Raw genomic sequence first — 20,952 nt, 5'->3', positions numbered from 1 at the left:
GTTCATAGAAAAGCCAATCCAAAATAAAAAAAACAGAGTCAAAACCAAAAGTCAATCAGATACTTATAACGAGTCAAATCCAAAAATCCTGGGCGGAGGTCTGTAAACAGGTGTTTACCGACCGGCGACAGAAAAAAATATGAATAGAAAATGGGAATGGTTCCTGATATCCGCCTCCCAGCGGCGGGAATGGGTACTACCACCTGGCCGCCCACTGCGTGTGCCGCGAGTTTTGAAATTCTGTCGGACTTCGGAAGAAAACAGCTATATATATATCTGTCAGGTAAGTTTCATGAACAAAATTAACCATCAAGCAGCACTATCAAATATCTGTCACTACTAATCAAAATCAATTAACAGTCATCTATTAGGAATAGTCATAAAAAGACACTTATTCCTCTTTCATTTCATCTTACCGAGTATGGTGCTGCAAAGTATATAATGAACATGGTACTAGTCTTGTAAAACTATTCCAGGATTGTTTATAATAAAAACTGTTCTCCACAGTGCTAATTCATAAGAGGTTTGCTTAACAAGAGGGATGATTGTATCTTCCATATAAATCCATTCTAACAACACAACTAGGATTAAGAGAGATGACATGGAAGAAGTCCTAATTTGCCACATTACACAGCTTCGTAAAAAAGAACTTACAATTGGTGCTCTTTGAACGTTCCTGCAGACGAGCCGACCTCTGCCCGTTTTCCCAAATTCTTGTCGCCTTTGCTGAGCTGCCAGGGAAATCACGGTCGGTGTCCGCCGAATTGTCGGGTTCATTCTCGCTATAAAACCATCGCTGTCGTTGCCAAGTGATCCTGGTGCTGAGGAGAGGGATAACAAGACATCAGAAATACATTACTGAATTATGCTACCTCAGTTAAGTACTGCATTATCCTTTTACAAGCTCCGTACTGGTTTTCACCTATCTACAAGAATTGGTGACCATGAGATTCCAAATTACTGTTCTGTGCATCATTTGACCTTTTTGGGTAGCAAAAGCACTCGAGTGCATTGGCTGAGAAAGGAATTGTAAGTATCTTTCCTTTCCATTTTACGTCCCCTTTCCCGTAATCATTTGCTTTACACTTCAAGATCACACATGCAGGGTGACAAATGTTACATGAAAACAGTCCCAGTACTAGTTATTCCATATTTAAATAAAACAGTCCCAGTATTAGTTATTCCATATTTAAATAAAAATGTTAAAAATCTCTGATAATACACTTGTAAAGTTAAGAACATTGTACAAACACATGAAAAGAAAGAGCAACATTTTATCAAGTACCTCGAAGATAGGCTTATATCATCTCTTACAATCTAAAAAAAAAAAAAAAAAAAAAAAAAAAAAGACAACTGTAACAAAACCATGAAAACCCTCCACTTAAAGTTTCTACTAAATATGCAATCAAATTCATTTTGCCAAGTTCATCTGTGACTCAACAATTTCAGCTAAAATCCACTACCATCCCACTACAGTACACATGGTATACAAACATACATTTTCCCATACGACTTATCAAAGAAACAACCATGTTAAGGATATAACCAGACACAATACAAAAGTTTATCACTTACTGCTGAGATTTTGAAACGCAGATTTGCTTGAATCTTCTGGAGACACGACCTCTTCTTCGTAACCCTCCTTCATGCTCTCCATAACTTCTATGTAATCCAGTTCTGCGTAGTAATCGTCTCCACCAATGATCTGCTTCCCTTCCTGTTGAAGTAACATGATGAAGATTGGACCAATATCATGACCAAGTCAGGTTTATAACAAGTAGGATGACAGAATCCCTAGTGGTCTTGTTACTTCTATAAATGTAAACCCATTCCCAGGACTAGTGCATCTTTGTCTCCTTACTTGATAAGCCCTGAATTACAATACATTAACACCTGTTTAATACTTTTAAAATTTAAATTGTATAATTCACAGTAATGTTAGCTTCAATATAAATTTAACATTATTCAAAATACATACCAGATTCTATTTGACTCAAGTTATTTCAGAGATTGTACAAAGCTCCCTTGTACTAGCAGTCATCAAAAACTTTTTTCAGCCCTAGCAAGAAAAGATCTTAACTTTGACAAACAACCATTGAGAACTACTTTCTTAAAACTCCAATAGTACTGTAATAATAATAATAAAACCAATGTATCACATCTTTTGCACATATGTAAGTCTTGCCCAAAAGGTCCATTCTGAAACAACAGGTCAAAACTGGAAACCAGCTGAAGCTAAAGACATTGGTGCCCACAGTTCTAAGCCAACTACATTGGGTACTGCCGTACAAAGTTTCCAGTTCCAACACTCGAATTCTTTACCTACATCTACAGTCTCCTATTATTTCAGATGATCAATGGAACCAATACAATGATGCTAGTCACCAATCTTCCAGCCTGAGGAGAATGAAAGAAATCTAGCCTATCTTCTGCTAATCCAGAAGAAAACTTCAGGTCTGAACCTACCTCATTGGCCACAGTTTCACTCAGCATCTTTCCCACGTACACGCAGATGAAGCCTCCCCTCGGGACATCACAAAGTGTCCTGACACCCCAACCTCTTCTTGCAGTCTTGAAGAGCTGCAGCTTCAGTCTCAGAGGATGCTGGACAACGCGATTTAAGCATCTGTTGACGGCGCAATGACATCTGTAAAGAGGGAGTTAAAACTTAACAACTGCGCAATCAAGAAAGAATACTTTTGACACATCTATGTGAAGAGCATCTTCTGAGTTATACTGTTGACATGGAATACTCTCCCTCTTCTTATTTTCTTCAATATTAATGGCCTGTCCCTTCCAAAATGATAGCCACTGTTAAGTAATTTTTCAATCATGCTGTAGTTACATACATCAGGCATTTGTGTTGCCACACCTGTTCATATTTCAGATTTTGTGGTAAATATGAGTTCATCACCTGTATAGTACTGTCTGCTTTAGACCGAAAAATAGATATCAGAAGAGATACCCATTGTATTATTTACAGTAGGAATCAAATCACCGCTGATGTTGAGAAAATTTCAGAGGTCCTGTCATTACTGGAGCTACAATTCCAATTGAATTTTATGAATGAACCAGATAATGTTCTCTTCCCTAGGCCCTAACAATGCATAAAGGCACAATGCAGCATTTAGTTCTTTCAGTGTTTTGCTGTTCAAAATCTATTTATAGATGCAGTCATCCTGAACAAAGACATGGGATATTTTCTCTCCTCTATACTATGCTAATAGAGACAATACAACTGGTTTATTTATCTACTGGAAATGGAACATGAAATAAAGACAAGAGGCCAAGTACTGGGATTTATGAGATCCTACTGCATTGAAAATAATGCTGCAGCAATTGTAAGGTGTGTGTGTGTGTGTGTGTGTGTGTGTGTGTGTGTGTGTGTGTGTGTGTGTGTGTGTGTGTGTGTGTGTGTGTGTGTGTGTGTGGAAAGTAAGATGGATGAAAGAGAATATGAATGAAGTACAGAAAAAGGAATGAAACTGGTTGCAGCTAGGGGCCAAGGGGGTGCTACAAAGAATTTTAGGTAATGCCTACAGTAGAGTGTGAGGTGCACTAATGGCGCTAGCCCTCCTACAGGGATTTATCTACGATTTAGCCTTTTTCATGTACATAACTCAACATGCTCCAGAAAAATGTCAAAATTCTTCATCCTGAATGTAATATTTGGGTTATATTTTTAAACTAAAAAGGTAGTAAAATCTAAAGTATGTTCTTTCTTAAGGGCACAACGAATGTATAAATTAAAAATACTTCAGTTCAAATTTGAAATGCTAAGTATATAAAAACTATTCCTTAATTTCTTGTAGTAGCAATGTATGCATTTGCCCTTTATATGACACTGATAAGTCACTCAATATCTACATGATCCTAGGTACCATTTCATTTGTCTTACTTAGCACTTTGGGTCCTACTGAAGGTTCTTTGCAGTGACCTTTCTTAGCTCCCAAATGTGTCACTTTCTCCCCACTTGGCAGTCCAACTTTACATTGTTCCACTTTAAAATTCTGCTTCAAGAGCAAATCCTTCTTGTGAAAGTCTGGACATGCAGTTTGGTCAGCTTGTCAGACTATTTTGACATGGACAGAAATAAAATGCTGTTCGTGATTTTATGGACTGACAACGTAACAGCTGGATACAGCTACGGTATGCCAACAACCATCCGAGAAAACCACAATACAAAGCAACGGTACGCACCTAGAATTGCATTCGTATATGCCACTCTGGACCTGTTCGTATAGCCGGCGATGCTGATAGCCTGCGTTGGGATTTTCCTTCATATTCAAAATCCGGGTGCCGTGGACAGTCAACTGTTGGCACGCACACTTGCTTTTGTCCTGAAAAGCAAATAAATTTAGAAATTCAATCCTATTACACAATTGAAAACATCCTTGAAGTCTATAAGTCCTGTCCCCACATCACAGTAACCAATTTGAGCAAAATCACTGGTTGACTGCAAAATATGAAGCATGTCACATGCCGCAGGTTTCAAAAGAAGCTTCTGACTGCATTTTGTTTATGTGCATTTACCATTTATTTCATCAAATGTAAACATATGTAGTATAGTAGTTAACTTTTTTATTTCCCTTTCAATAATTTACAACTACTTGGCATTTTTTTTTCTAGCTAATATCCCACTGTAAAAATAAATATTCATAAAAAAACACAAGCTACCTTGTATGGTTCAGTTTATGCTGATGACAGTACTAACCAGAATCCAGCTAATTTACTACACTTATAAGCGATGACCAAAAGTTCTGTCATTTGCTCCTTTAATGCCTCAAAATTAACTACGATAACATACCTATATTTTAAACACCTTTCAAAGTTTCACTGTTAACAGTTTGTCACAAAATCTTGGCATAATCAATTGAATTTTAAATACGATGACATCACCCGACAACATTCCAATAAGACTCAATCCGCTCTAAACCTGAACACAAAATCTCACCTGACAATTGTCCGTGCAGTCACAGCAGACAAGGAAGTCCTGATCGAGATTCAGAGGGACGTGTTTCGTAGGCAAACGAACGTTGCAGTACGTCAGCGGGAGAGGTTCTGATTCGTCTAAAGAGTTGACGCACGAGATTTTCACGTTTTCTTCTGCTTTTGTCATATCCTAAAATAGAAACAACTTTAAATGCTACAATATTAAACATACTGCTAAGCAACAATTCTTGTAATAATTTTTGTATGTATTTACTGGAAACAATTCCTGTACCTACTGCAAAGTAATAGATACCAGACAAATTATTTCATGTATCCCTTTAAAATAAATGACTATATACCACTAATAGATTCTTGAAGATATTTTGTCATACCCCTTGAAAAAAACAATACCACTGCGCAACAGATTAGTGACAATTTGTGTATGTACCTCAGAGTAATAGATCCTTTTATAAGGCTCCCATTCAAGGGAGACGTGCACTCCAAGTTCGAACGAGAAACAGTCGATTTCAAGGCTTGACTCTGTGGTGATGATGTAATGGAAGACTTCGCTGATGTTCCGCAGGCGCACTCCACACGGTGCAACGTAAAACACTTCGTGTTTGTATTGGTCTTCCGTTTCTGTTTCACAATAAGCCTGAAACGAATGACACCGTTTCATCTGTGATTTCCATTCTTAAATATACTCGCAGCTACTTCATAACTTTATTCCCTGGGTTAAAATGCTGTCTAAAATTGTGAAGAAAGATCAGGACAATGTTGATTACCTGTTCCATCCCTGAAGAAGAGGATATAACAGCGGTGAGAAATCTTTGTGTTTCTTCATGCTATCACCATTCTTGCCCAGGCAGCGGCTAGCACAGATGTGTCGTCGGTACTTCATGATCTTCTCTTGAAGAGGATGTTTCTGGCCAAACAAAATCTCGAAGTGAAATAGGATTCAAAGTCACAGTGACAGTAATGACCTCTCATCAGAGCTCACGTTAGCAAATTGGTACAACAAATGACCAAGTCAGAACAGAATGGCAAAAAGATCTGGGTTATAATTCTTCCATTACTTCTTGTTCCCCTCCTTTTAGTTATGTTCTCCCAAAATCACTGAGGAACCTGTCTGCATGTGATCATATAAAGACTGTTCTCAAATGCTTTTTGTACTACAGCAATTCAAGCTTGGCTTATTTCTTTAAGAATCCTCAACAGCATCTCTTTTTATGAAGCAGATTATCAAGACGATCAAATGATATGAGTTTGCTGCCATTCACTAGATGCCAACAAAAATTCAATTAAGGTTACCCGAGTGTAAGGAGACTCCAGTATTTTTCTACTGTTCTCAGACATTCCAAGTCTAGTTTAACAATCTAAGGTCACATTAATAAACATGGGGATTACAAGTAATCAACTAATGCCAGAAATAAAAGAGAGCACCTGTCTTGTGTTAACCGGGAGGGTAATAAACTGCAGGTTACTGCCCAAAATATGTTTACATTCACTCACTTTTCTTGCAGAGGGATTACGTATTGGAGAAATATCACAATAATTCCTTTGACAAAGCAAAAAACTAGACTCATTTAACAAAAGCACATATACACACACCTGCCTAAACAGGCACACTAAGCAGAATCTGAACTTACAGGTGGCAATGGGGACTGCTCTGACAATTTTAATTTGCGATCTGTATTTGTGTCTGTATGTTTGTAAGTTGAAAGTTTGCACGTAGGGTGGCGTTTGCACTCATTCATCCATATTAGATCTCAAAAATAGGTTGTAAATTTGAAAGATTTTCCAAGTGTGAGGCAAAAAAAGCATTTGACTTTTGACTTGTTGCAAGAAAGATTTAATATTTCAACTGCATAAGAGAACAATAGCAAGTATCCGCTGAGATTCATTTTGAAAGGTAAGGAAACTAACATATCAAACGTTTCTACCTTTGTAATAATTGTTGGTGCAAAACTATTCTTGGATGAGAAAGCTAGATGGACAATTACCTCCTAGCCATATCGTAAGATGAAAAACGAATGAGGAAAAATCTATTAGCAATTATGAAATAAATAAAACTGATTCTATGAAAAAACGCTTCAATTGCTCGAATCAGACAGATCTATCACACCCCAATTGGATATTATCATAAATTTCATGTTAATGCAATTAAAGAAAAACCTCAATATCAACTCATATTTGAGTTAAAAACAGCACAGAATTTGTATGTGTCCAGAGGTACAACACTAAGTGTTGTCTTACATTGAGGAAGCCTTTGGATTCCTGTTCGATGCGAAGCTGCACTTCCTTGGGCGGAGTTCCGGCTCGAGTCATCGTGCTCTTTCTGGCCACTGCACGCCGTTCGCCTCCTTGCTGGGCTGGGGTAGGGATGGAGAAAATTCTGATAAGATATTATGCCAAGATACTAGTACATAAAAACATCAAACATAGCAGGTCAGTTACTTACAGGGAACTATTTTTATTCTGAAAAATGAAATTGAAAACAGGTACAAACTATCCTACAAATTTTGGTCATGAATGTGCATAGATATGAATTGAACACGTCAGTCTGGCATGAATCTGAATATTTTCTTGTTTAGTATTTGGAAAGTTCTATAGCTTGTATAATCGTCTAAGAACAAATGAAACATTTCCTTACTTTGCTAAGAGTCTACAAAAACACAAGCCTTTGGACAGATGAATGTCATGTATCCTCTCACCCTTAATGTAATTATTAATTAAATATTTACACTCGATACTTACCGGGCTCCAAATCTTGCCCTTGACCAAAAGTACCGTATTCAACGACAGCCTGAAAGAACAACAGCAAATATATTTATGCACGTCTTTATATCATATGCAATGTTTTTTATAACCAATCCCATGTACACATGTCTAGAACAATAGTGGGATTCTTTTAACTACAGAGTCTGCTGATCATTGGTGCCCTGAATGCTCCCACTATGTCATGTATTTCTCTATGTTTCTTTCATTTACTTCCAAAAGCGAAAAGGAAAGCACATACACTTCCTGGCATTGGCGCTGTCCTTCGTCTAATGGTCCTCAACTGCTCAGTCTGAGCCTTGATGTTTAGTTTTTTATTGAAGAGCGGACTCAAGCGTGTGGAACCTCTGTATATCCACTCACACCGTCCGTCGACTGGGAAGAACATCTGGACTAATGACCCATCGACCTCTTGTACTTGTGCTCTCCACCAGCGACCTGCAAAACAACCATAAGGTAAGGTGGGTACCAGTGTAAGAACAAGCCACTGCAAGACAAAGCCTGAAGCTCTTGTTTAGAGCATGTGGTTATACAGACACGTGTTAAGATGGAAATACCTCTACGACCCTAGAGGAGCAAGAGATTCCCCCCCTCAGCAGAGCTTAAGACTTAGTGCAACTTCTGTATGCCTCCTTTTCTGAGGATTTGTTTGTTTTAATATCGTTAGAGGGCTCCTAGGTCTTCCCTTACAACACATATTTCTGCCCTCAATAAAATAGAAGTGACAAAAGAACATTCGATACAAATGGAATTCACTTTGCACAACGAAAAGAATACAGAATAACACTCACCATTCCACTCAGTTTTAACAAAGTTCCCTTCTGCAGGCGAACCATAGGCCTCTCAGGATACATTTGAAGGTACTCTTTGATGAATTCCCTCGAATCAGAGATACGTCATCCCACGGCAGGTAGACGCCTCCGTCACCACGCGGATGTCATCGTGATGGACGTACTGTGCGTAACCATCGTCAAAAAATATCAAGTACCTGGAAAGAATGTTTATTTTTATGAAGTTGGATTTTTAATCTGTTTAACTGTACTTACCAGGAAAATGTGTAAATCTTTCACCTTTTACTACAACAGTGTTCTTAGTCTTATACCACTTCAATAAGTGATTAAACTGCTACGTATTGTGGGTAGATACATTTGTAAATCTACCAACTTATAATTCAATTAGAAAAAATTTGCACACACATAAGAACAAATATCTAAGGTTTTGAAAGAGGAAAAATTAGTAGCAAGGAGACTTGGTGTCTCTAGAAGAGTCAAACTTCATGTCATATAAGTGGATATAATATGTATTCATCGTGTAATAGAAAAACACGAAGAAACTCAATGTGTTGCCAAGTACTCTGAATATGTCAATGGAAAGGTAGCTGTTACTAAAGAGGAACCCCACACTGGACTGTATTGGCCATTAGTATGAAGGGGGGTCCAATTCTTCTCTAATGGAAGAGGCTAACTATTACTCTGTTTTTTTTCCATCTGTCCATCTCTCCCTGTGGTGTTTTCCCATGGTAACACCTGTGTCTGGGGCTTTTAATAGTTACACTATGTGTAAGTTTGAGGTAAATAAAATAATATCTGGGTGTACATTTGCAACTGAAAAGTGTTTTAATAATTTACTGTATGTGAATGATACCATTAACATTCGAAATAGGATGTTTATTTAAAGCTGGGACACGTGTTACCATACGCAAACACCATAGGGCGGATTTGACAGAAGGAAAAAAATAGAGTATAGCAAGTTGCGTCCTGGCTAAACAAACACTTCTTTGGCAAGAGGAGATGAGAGCATCTTAACATACAGTTTCCCCATAATAGATAAGGTATACTAGTACGCAAGTGACTCGCCTGTATTTATTAGCTGCTGTGGGAATTTCTGCAACGATACCCACATAAAACGACCCGGAGATCGTGGAGTTTTTGGGATCTTCGTCCTTGTATTTTGCAATGACACGAGTTCCTACGGGGATGCGAGTGGGGCACTTTCCTGCGTACGCCAACTGACGTCCTGGGATGACTCGTGGAAGGCCGCCGCCTTTTGTGCGATTGTATCTGATCTTGTATAAGGTGTTCTGATGCAAAAGATATAGAAAATGTATTATTATGTCACAAACTGCAAAATAGAATAAATAAAGAAAACAATGTTTTGTTGGTAGAGAGAGCCAGCTGGAAACCACCAGAAACCATCTTTTTGTCAATCTGGTCATGATAAATGGTTTCCAATTAAAACTGTCACACCTATTCCACTGACCTTCAAGTATTCCATTGTCACACTGGTTGATATTGAGTAGTGCATACAAAGCATGAATGGCCTATAACCTTATAAACATTACATAAAAACTAATAGCCACTCAATCTCTTTCTGTTAACAAAGGACTCAAAATAAAATCAAACACTTCTTCCTGAGCAGGACATGCGAGAAGATTATACGATTATTCTGTTCTAAGATAGAGTATAAATTTGCTATTAGTAATCCTCGTCTCCCTACCAAGTAAAGCACCTGGAAAATTAAACATGATTCCTTTCTGTCTCTAAAGAAACTTAAAACAATAACATATTTACCTTCGTTCCCGTTTCTCTACTTCAATAACTTGGGCTTGAACCCATCGGGCAAACAGCGAATACTTCATGGAGTAGCAGAACTCCTGAGGCTGTAACTCGTACCGGTCGAGCGGTCCCACAGGAGGGAGGAAGTCAACTGGGCCTTGCACGGAGTCTTCTGCGATCACCTCTGAAGTCTGATACAAATGAACAATCTCGTTAGAACACAAAGTCACTTTGAAGTCACACTATGTTCAGCCCTCACTTGAATTGTTTCCTGGATATCTAGCACCTAACAGCAATTACACAAGTTTAAGTAAGTTCCTTACTTAAACTTGACCTACTTTATACTCACCTTTTGATTTAAGAGATTTACTTAAAAATGTACTAAATCTCAAGTGGTACCCATGTAAAATTCATGACAATAATGTAGCTAAGTAAAGGAGTCCCTCAGTCAACATGTTTCCATTCAAAGGTAAATTTCATACAAAAATCACAGACAGTACAACAGTCAAGGAAAATTACCTACACTAGTCTCATTATCAAGTTAAATCCAAGCTGAAAACAGAATCTTTGTAGTTACCAAACCCTTCCAGTGGAAGAGGCTCTTACTCACCCCATCAGGCTGATGAATAACTGTTCCTGAGGGCCCAATGTCCAAAGATGGCTGCCACTGGAATTTCACAATGTCATTTAAGCAACCTAGACTTCAAAAGTGAAGTTTTAAGACCACTGTAACTTTACACTGTTTCTTGATAATCATTTTAGCATCTAAGAGTTGTGATTTTTAATGCCATGTGGTAATCAATGTCACCACAAGGCGTACTGTCAAAGGATTACAATATTTTTAAAACCTATTGATGCATCACGCAAACACTGAAAAACTTGGTACAAGTGATACAAACATGCAAACATAACAAATTTTTTAATCGATTTGTATTTTTCATATCTAATAAAAATGAGGTCTTAACAATAGGATAATCTTCTGGCAATATTTAAGAAACAGGTCTCTCAATCATTTACAAAAGAGGAGTATGAATTTTTGAGAGAGAGAGAGAAGAGAGAGAGAGAGAGAGAGAGAGAGAGAGAGAGAGAGAGAGAGAGAGAGAGAGAGAGAGAGAGTCTCTCAGGCTTCACTTACCACTAATTTCATGACGGAAACTGTCGTAGAACTCTTTCCTTATTTTATCCAGTTCTTTCTCAAGGGGGGCAAATTCTTCAGTATTCAGCTTCTCAAATTCATCTGGAACAAAGGAGTTTTCAGGATGGATTTGCATATAAACCGAGCTTAAGAAATTCATATCTTGGTTTCACAATCAATGTGGAGAATAGTGTGTATACAGTAGATAGACGAATTGCTATTGTACTAAATGTTTATAAGTGCCACTAAAAAATATCTAAGAATCCCCACACTTTCATTTTTCCCATTTTTTCTCCTCCTTTTTAAACTACTTGCAATGTTCAGGCTTGAAAATATAGTGCTTAAATGTTTATAAAACAATTTTGATTAAACTTAAACATCTCCACTTTTAGGGAGAAATCTGCACTTTGCTGAAAATGAAAGCAAAAAAAAAAAAAATTCAGTAGTGAAAGGGTCAAATATGTAATCATTCTTGAGTACAAAAAAGCTATGGCATTTGAAATGAGGATGGTAAGACAGCAAAACCTTTAAGCATGACAGTACACCATGCAGCATACATTTCCAATAGTTCCTCAGGTCACAGTACAGGCAGTCCCCGGTTCATGGTTATCGGTGCCAAATAATAGTTATGGCACTGATACATGCCTAACGGTGCCAAAATCCAGTTATTGGCGCCATAAATTGCCAAGTTTCAGTTAATAGTTATTTTTGCTTAACAAAAGCCCATCGGAACGGGACCCCCACCTATAACAGGGGACTACCTGTAATTACGGGAAATAATTTAACCTTCAGAATATCTGGACCAAGTCCCAAAAGAAGTGACACTGAAACAAGAGCTATTACGTCTCCGCACTCACCCTAAAAGCTTCTCTGACCGTTGCTCTAGGTGACTCATGCCGTCCGTAATCTGACCGTTAAGGCCCAAGTCAGTAAATATGGCATCCAGGGTCTCTTCCAAGCTTTTGCCATCATCGCACTCTACCTCATACTCCGACTCATCACTCTTCAGTTCGTCTGTTGATGAAACCACAATAACCAACATTAAAACTCATGCAAAAGATGGCATCTATATAACTTTTATTTTTGACATGGAGGTTCTAGCATACGTGTCTATCTGTCAGTCTGTTTCATATTATCAAAATCAACAAGAAAAAACTGATAACTATAAAATCGTTATGAACAATCTGTTGTGCAATCATATCACGCAAACTCAAGTGGCAAAAAAAAAAAATAAATAAATAAATAAACAAATTCTAACCCAGGAACAAAACTTCTGACCCAAACTATTTCTGAACCAGAATTTACAGTTACGGTTTTCCCTTCTATGCTAGCAAACATGTCATTGGGAAGAACTGTGCAGTGGTCACCCCGTATTCGCGGGGGATGTGGTACCAGACCCCCCCGTGAATAGTTACAACCCGCAAATAGTTGGAACCCCTATAAAAACGCTGAAAACAGCCTGTTTTGTTAAAAATCAAGAAAAACCCACTAAAAATTTATATACGTACCTGGTTTTTTTTTAATAGTTTTATCACGAAAAGTGCATTTTATGATGAAATTGATAAAAAAAACAGGAATTATGGAGATTTCTCATAGACAAATACGGGCGAATAGGCGAATTTTTCCGCGAATAATGTGGGGAAATGCTCCAGAGAAAAAATCAGTGAATGTGTGAGTCCACGAATACGGGGGTGTCCTGTCTGTGTGTTTCTCTGTACGAACACATGAAGTGTTACTCCCTTTTCTAATGAGGACATTGTGGTACAGCGCATCACATGCAACTATAAACAAAGAGAGGTATCAAGACACCTACAATTCTCTTCAGTTACAACCAAGAAATGAAACAAAAAATGTACAGTCTTACCTTCAGATGGATCCGAGCCCGAATCGGTCAGAATGACTGTCGTCTTTGGGGCCGGTAAAGTTTCTGCCAGCAAGAGCCTTTTTGCCTCTAAAACCTCCACCAGATTGTCTTGCTGTTTCTTGGCTTCTGCGTAGCAGGCAGCACAAACCCTCTTTTTCCTATAGAAAGATGGAGATATTATGCAAAGCTCAATCTAAAAACCTAAATGCATCATTGTTTATCCACAAGACAAAATATCTAAAGCTTTAAGTTAACAGTTTGGCCAAAGATCAGGTATGCATGCATTTTTTATTCTTCCGACAGCTTTGTTTATTACCGCATTCATCAATTACGTACTTGTTGTGAAGTACTGTAATTTTCCTGTCCATGTTCTACATTTTACACTACATATATCGAACTCCTTTGGGGTGGCAAAAGTCCGTCTCCCAGCAATAACTGAACTGTCAAGGGAAGTATCAGAAGTTATCTGAGGGCAGCCCAGTCATCCAAGATGCAACATTTGCAAGCCATAAACCAGGTGACATTCTCAAACTTTACCGCTTGATTTATCTATCACTATTTGTATTTGTTATAAGTTTTTAACTATACTCTTGCATTCTCTTGTTTTTACTTTTTATTTTTCCCATCCAAGCATAGTCTACTGTATGTACAGTATGTTTCATCCCACTTCTGAACCTTTTTCATAGAAATCTTGCGTATTTTGCAGAATTGGACACACTGAAAGAGGTTCCCCCTCCAGGAAGGTGATTTCTAAGGCTTTTTTTTTTTGCAATTTACCATAAGACATATAAACTTACATAGTAAGCTTAGAATATAAAATAATCATTTGTGTTATGAGTCGCAAAGTTGGAATACACATACAATCATACTTGAACTGACTTTTCTCACATACAGGAAATGCTTTTAAAAAAATGACAGAAACCTTCCATAGGCAAGAGAAGTCTGCTCACTGCAAAAATAAAGGAAAGATGCAGGCCAGGCTCAACTCTTATTAACACTGGTCTGCCTCAATAGGCCTAACGATGAATGCAAACTGGTAAAACATTAATTTGTTTCGTATGAGAAAAACCTGGTAGCAAACTTTGCACGAAAATGAAAGCATATTCAAGATCCTTACTTTGGATACGACAGAACTCCATAATGACGCCTGACGAAGTCTTGCGCATGAATCAAATTTGTTTCTGTTTGGCAGTCGGAGTTGAGACAGCGGAACGGTCGCTTCTGGCTGGGCTTCTTCTTCGGGGCGTCTTCTATGATGATCTACGTCACAGAAGGGGATGGATATCAGGTTACAATTAACTATATTACAGCTTTGGTTCCTAACTGAACTTATAAGAACAGTATAATATAAAGTAATGGACAACAAAGTGTTGCTAAAAATATATACAGTAATACTTTCTTGACATCACAAATTTTATGGCGATAATAAATATGCTAATTTACATATTAATTTCATGCAAAACAAAATGAGAAACTTAAGACTCCCTGCACTAGAGAAAATCTGAAAAAAAAAAAAAATTCAAATCTAGATACCTAGTTACATGGTTGAAGATGTGTTATACACTAATTACGGTTATAAACATAAATTACTAGCCAGGTGGTGGACAACTGTTGGCCAGCATTGTTTGAAACGTAATATCGCCATTATTTTTCATCTCGGAAGGAAAGGAAGCGCATAATTGGAATGCTCATGAATGTGAAAAGTTCAATCAGAATAATGTTTACTTTTTTCTCTATGAATAATAATGATATTGTTAAGATACAATGAAGTTTTATACATACTTACCTGGCAGATATATACTTAGCTATAGACTCCGTCGCGTCCCGACAGAATTCAAAACTCGCGGCACGACCTACAGGTAGGTCAGGTGATCTACCATTCCCGCCGCTGGGTAGCGGTATCCGGAACCATTCCCGTTTTCTAAGCCAGATTTTCTCTTCCACCTGTCTCCTGAGGGGAGGCTGGTGGCCCTTAATCGTATATCTGCCAGGTAAGTATGTATACACTTCATTGTATCTTAACAATATCATTTTTATACATGCACTTACCCGGCAGATATATACTTAGCTGATTGGCACTCTTGGTGGAGGGTAAGAGACAGCTAAATACACACAAAAAATTAAAAATAATAACGGGAAACAACAATTGTTGTAGGATATCAATCCTTGGTTCTTACCTGTCTGGGCAGAAGACTTCATGATTACTGTCATTTAGTCTGCATGCGTCAAGAGCTTCAGCGAGGTAAAGACCTATAACCAAATAGCCCTTCTGGATCATGTCAATGGGGGCTAGCCCGCTTACGCGACAGAGCCTGCATGGATCGTGCCAATGGGGGGCTTACCCGCTTACATGGCAGAGCCTGACCTGTATCTTATCAATGGGGGCTTGCCTCTTACATGACAGAGCTTTAGGTTTTACATAATGCACAATGAGGAGACCACAAGTTAATCCCGACCACCTGACCCTCTAACCATGTTAAATCAATACTAGGAATTGAAAGGGGTTATTCCTATACCCTCTTCCAATCACCATAAAACCAAACACCATAATGCTAAAATTACATTAACTAACCTAATTAGGATTAATCTCAGCTCCTCCTCCCAGCACTAATCCGTGGAAACGTATGCTCCCAGTGAAAAGCACTTCTCATAAGTAACTCTCACATCTCTAGATAGTGAGAGGCGAACACCGAGTTACACTTCCAATACGTGGACTCTATTAGGGCTTGAAGGGACCACGTTTTATGAAAGGCCATTGAGGTTGCTATGGCCCTCACTTCGTGTGCTTTCACTCTGAGGAGCCTAAACTGTTCTTCTCCACATTTAAGATGCGCTTCCTTAATAATGTCTTTAATGAAAAACGTAAGGGCGTTTTTGAAATAGGTCTTGTCGGATCCTTGACCGAACACCAAAGACTTTCTTGCGTACCTCCCAAAAGAGACTTTCTTTGCAAATAAAATTTAAGTGCTCTTACAGAACATAAGGTCTTCTCCTGTTCTTTTCCCCCCGTAAGAGAAGAAAGCCCTTTCAACTTCCAAGCTTCTAGGCCATGGTTTTGATGGGTTCTCGTTCTTGGCTAAGAAGAGAGGCTTAAAAGAGCAAATTGCAGCCTCCTTCTTAAAACCCACTCTGCCTTCTAACGCTTGAAGTTCACTTACCCTTTTTGCCATAGCTAGGGCGAACAGGAACAGAGACTTCCTTGTCAAATCTCTAAAGGAAGACTTATTGGCAGGTACGAATTTTTCAGACATAAGATAATGAAGGACTATATCCAAATTCCAACTGGGATTCTTTGTGTTCTGACTTTTTGAGGTCTCGAAAGACCTAATAAGATCATGTAGGTCCTTATTGTCCGACACATCCAGGCCCCTATGCCTGAAAACCGAGGCCAGCATACTTCTATACCCCTTGATCGTAGAGACAGCTAGGCCACACTTTCTTCTAAGGTAAAGAAGAAAATTTTCAATGTCAGTTATAGAGGTACTGGAAGAGGATACCTCATGCGACTTGCACCATCTTCTAAACACCTCCCACTTCGACTGGTACACTCGTAACGTGGAAGGTCTCCTGGCTCTTGCGATTGCTTTTGAAGCTTCTCGAGAAAACCCCCTCGCTCTAACAAGTCCTTCGATAGTCTGAAGGCATTCAGACTTAGAGCGGGGAGGTTTTTTTATTTTTTTGTGATACCTGTCGAAGTGGGGTTTGTTTGAGAAGATCGCTCCTTAGTGGGAGCGATCTGGGAAGATCACCATCCATCCAGCAACTCTGTAACCCAATCTAGGGCTGGCCAAAAGGGGCCGATCAACGTCAGTTTCGCTCCTTCTGAGGAGGCGAACTTCCTTATTACTTCCCCTACTAGTTTGAAGGGGGGAAAAGCGTACCCGTCTAGTCCCTTCCAATCCATGAGGAGGCCGTCTATTGCTATCGCTCTTGGATCTGCGATCGGGGAGCAATAATTCTCCAACCTTTTGTTCCAGTTGGTTGCGAACAAGTCTATGTTCGGCCTTCCCCATAACCCCCATAACTGCTCGCACACTTGGGGGTTGAGGGTCCATTCGGTGGGGAGGACTTGGTTTTTTCTGCTTAGCAGATCCGCTTGAACATTTTCTCTCTCCCTGTATAAATCTCGTTAGCAGAGAGATCTCCTTCTCCTGAGCCCAAAGCAACAACTCCCGCTGTCGTCGTAAAGGGAAAATGAATGTTGGGTTCCCCCTTGCTTTCCTGATATACACTAGGGCTGTCGTGTTGTCGGAATTGACCTGAATGATCGATCCTGAGATCTGCTTTTGAAAGTGTAAGAGAGCTAAGTGAATGGCTTTCAACTCCTTTTTGTTTATGTGCCAGGGCACCTGCGCTCCTTCCAGGTGCCTGACACTTCTTCCGAACCCAACGTTGCTCCCATCCTAAATCCTAAAGTACGACGCGTCTGCAAACAACGCTCGGAGAGGGCTCTTTATGTGTAAGGATACTCCTTGACCGAGTTTCTTGGATGGTCTAGCCACCACCGAAGATCTTGCTTGATCTTGTCCGTGATTCTGAATGTTCTTCTTCGAGGTCCTGGTAACTCTGATCCCAGTTCTCCTTCAGATAAAACTGAAGGGGTCTTAGGTGCAGTCTCCCTAAGGAAACGAACTGCTCCAACGAGGATATGGTTCCCAGCAACTCATGCCATTCCCCGCTCGCGGAGCAATGTTCTTTCCCTAGAAAAACTGACACCTTTGAAAGGCAGCGTTCCTATTCTCTCTGTTGATGGAGACGCTAGAAAACCCCGAGAATCCATCCAAATCCCCAGATAACTATGTTCTGCTGGGGATTCAGCTGGTACTTTCTCGGAGGTTGACTAGGAGTCCCAGTGACTGTGTCATCTTTAGTGTTACCGAAAGGTCCTCCAGACACTGATCCTTCGACTTTGCTCGTATTAGCCAGTCGTCCAAATACATCGAGATCCTGATTCCTTTCAAATGTAGCCAATGCGCCCACATTCCATAGGACACCCGTGAAGACTTGATGGGCCGTCGACAGTCCGAAGCAAAGCACTCAAATGATTTGGACTCTTCCTGTGACATGAATCTGAGGTATTTCCTTGATGCCGGATGAAATTGGCACATGGAAATATGCATCTTGAAGGTCCATGGATACCATCCAGTCCCCTGGACTAAGAGCAGAAAGCACAGAGGAAGAAGTCTCCATCGAGAAATTCTTCTTGATCACAAAGAAGTTCAGCGCACTTACGTCTAAAACCGGCCTCCACCCGACCCGGAGGCTTTGGGTACCAGGAATAGACGGTTGTAGAAACCTGGTGAATGGAGATCTTGAACCGGTTTCTATTGCCCTCTTCTGCAGAATAAGGTCCCACTGCTTGCAGGAGAGCTTGACTCTTGACAGGATCTTTGTATCTCGCCGTTAACTCCCTTGGAGTTCTTGTTAAGGGAGGATATTCCCTGAAGGGGATGAGGTATCCTCTCTCGAGGATAGAGAGGGTCCAGCTGTCCGCCCTCTCTGCGCCCAGACTCTGGCAAAGTTTGAAAGTCTGGCGCCTACAGTTATCTGGAGGACTTCTTCTTCATTTTGCCTTCCCGGCAGGTCTCCTGGAAGGTCTTCCTCTGGTGTCGGTCTCCTACCTCTAAAAGGGGTTCTTGAGGAGGAAGAGGCTCTCGAAAGGGCTGCTGAAGAGGTGCTTCTCCTTCTTTTGAAAGGGAAACAGCGGCTTGAACAACTCTTGCTGATTGTCAGTAGATCCTGCGTAGCCTTACCAGCTAAGGATTTCGCATATATCCCTCACCATGTCCTGTGGGAAGAGGTGGCTAGATAGTGGAGAATATAGCAAGGCCGACCTCTGCAGAGGAGAGACTGACTTGGACAGGAAAGAACCGTACACTGATCTCTTTTTTAAGACTCCCGATCCAAAAAGGGCAGCCACTTCCACCAAACGTCCATCACCCCGCTCTGTCTAAACAAGATAATACACTCGAGAGTTTCCTCCATACTGACAAATTCGGGATCTTGGGCTCTCTTCGCAAGGGCTCCCAGAGACCAGTCCATAAATTAAACACTTCTAGTGTCCTGAAGAGGCCCTTTAGGAGATGATCTATCTAGTTCACACATCCCCCACGTCGCTTTTACTGAGAGTAGAGCGCGCCTCCTTGAAGAATCGACTAAGGAAGCGTAATCTGCATCTGCGGATGAAGGCAGTCCTAAGCCCATAGGCTCCTGGATATCGTACCATCTTCCAGGTTTACCCGTCAGCTTTGAAGAAGGGCATGAAAAAACAGTCTTGCCCGCTTCTCTTTTAGTTTTAAGCCACTCTCCAAAGCCTTTGAACGCTTTTTTTCATGCTTAGGGTATGGACGCATTTCACGAATGAGGGATGTTTTTGGAGACTTTGTGCTTGACAACAAAGACCCTGGAGAGGGCGGATCCGCTGGTTGAAGCTTATCCCGAAACTCCTTCAACAACAGCAAGGACAATCTCTTATAGTCAAGAGACTACTAAATCAACCGGGAATTCATCATCTGAGACTTCTTCTAAGTTCTCCGGCTGCAGGAGATCCCTTCGAAGGAGAGCGGTTCTTAGAAGTAGAGGGACTTTCTCTCAAAAGAAGAAGATCGTCGTCCGTGCGACCTATTCTTGCTACTGCAAGGCGCAAGGGAGCTCGTAAAGGCAGGAGATCTCCTCTCAGTAACCTGTTCCTACCAGGTGAAGGGCTCCTACTCTCAGAAGAGCTCATAAAGTGAGAAGAGGTCTTACTCCAACTAAGCTCCTACAAGGTCCTGGCGCCTGCTTGACTCCTGGATTCCTCTTGACTCCTGACGCCTGCTTGACTCCTGGCGTCTGCTTGACTCCTGGCGCCTGCTTGACTCCTGATGCCTGCTTGACTCCTGAAGCCTGCTTGACGACTCCCTGGCGCTGCTTGACTCCTGGTGCCTGTCCTGACTCTGGTAAGCTCTTGACGCCTCTCACTAGACTCCTGGCGTCTGGTAAGCTCTATACGCTACTAGATTCTTGGCGCCTACTAGGCTCTGTCAACTCCTGGCGTTTGAAAAATCTTGTTTCTTAGGCTCTTGATGCCTGACCTGGTCCTCAGTAGAGGAGTCCGACTCCTGACCTCTCCGTAAAAACGTAGCTGAGCGTTTGCTCCGAGAGCGGCTACCGCTAGGTACTTTCCTTCTATACACCAGTGAAGATCGCCTAAGGGCGATTGAGAGAGTCTCTCAGGTGACGAACGCCTGCTAGAGTGAGGAAACTTCCCTTCTACCAGAGAAGAAAACTTCGATCTCTTCATGGAAGGGAGGAGTCTTTCCTTCGAGACGAATTCGTATGTAGAGCACCTACCAGGGAGGATAGTTGTTCTGTAGGTTAAGCAGGAAGAGCTTAGTCGGGTCTTGAGGCGCTGGAGACGGTCTTCTAGCCTTCTTACCACTAGAAGGAAAATTCTCATGAAAAGCGCTCAGGGCTCGAATCAAGAGCGTCTCCTTTCGGTGCAACCCACGATCTCTTCAACGACGAGACTTCGAAGCAGAGCCCCATCCATGCCTAGACGAGGAGGAGTCCGACGCAGAAAAGCACTCTTCCAGGATGCCTTTTCTACGGCTATCCAAGGCAGCCTGGGTCGTTACTTCAGGATCTGCCGAAGGGACGCCTGATCGTTGGGGATGCTCCACATCCTCCCTTGCGGCTTTTGACATTCC

At 40.6% G+C, this 20,952-nt stretch overlaps 1 protein-coding gene and 1 pseudogene across 1 annotated transcript in view; both read right to left on the bottom strand.

Annotated features, from left to right (window-relative positions):
* LOC135204636 (histone-lysine N-methyltransferase SETDB1-like) overlaps window positions 1-16,434 on the bottom strand; it is a 65,953-nt gene extending 49,519 nt beyond the window's left edge. The window contains 3 exon segments of the mRNA XM_064234785.1: window positions 13,265-13,422; window positions 14,382-14,524; window positions 16,423-16,434. Of these exon segments, the coding sequence (XP_064090855.1) occupies window positions 13,265-13,422; window positions 14,382-14,524; window positions 16,423-16,434 (313 nt within the window).
* LOC135204388 (histone-lysine N-methyltransferase SETDB1-like) lies at window positions 1,568-13,157 on the bottom strand (annotated as a pseudogene).
* Window positions 16,435-20,952: the final 4,518 nt, after the last annotated feature.

The sequence above is a fragment of the Macrobrachium nipponense genome, chromosome 47, assembly GCF_015104395.2.
Source record: "Macrobrachium nipponense isolate FS-2020 chromosome 47, ASM1510439v2, whole genome shotgun sequence".
NCBI lineage: Eukaryota > Metazoa > Arthropoda > Malacostraca > Decapoda > Palaemonidae > Macrobrachium > Macrobrachium nipponense.
This window is presented reverse-complemented; position numbering and strand designations above follow the sequence as displayed.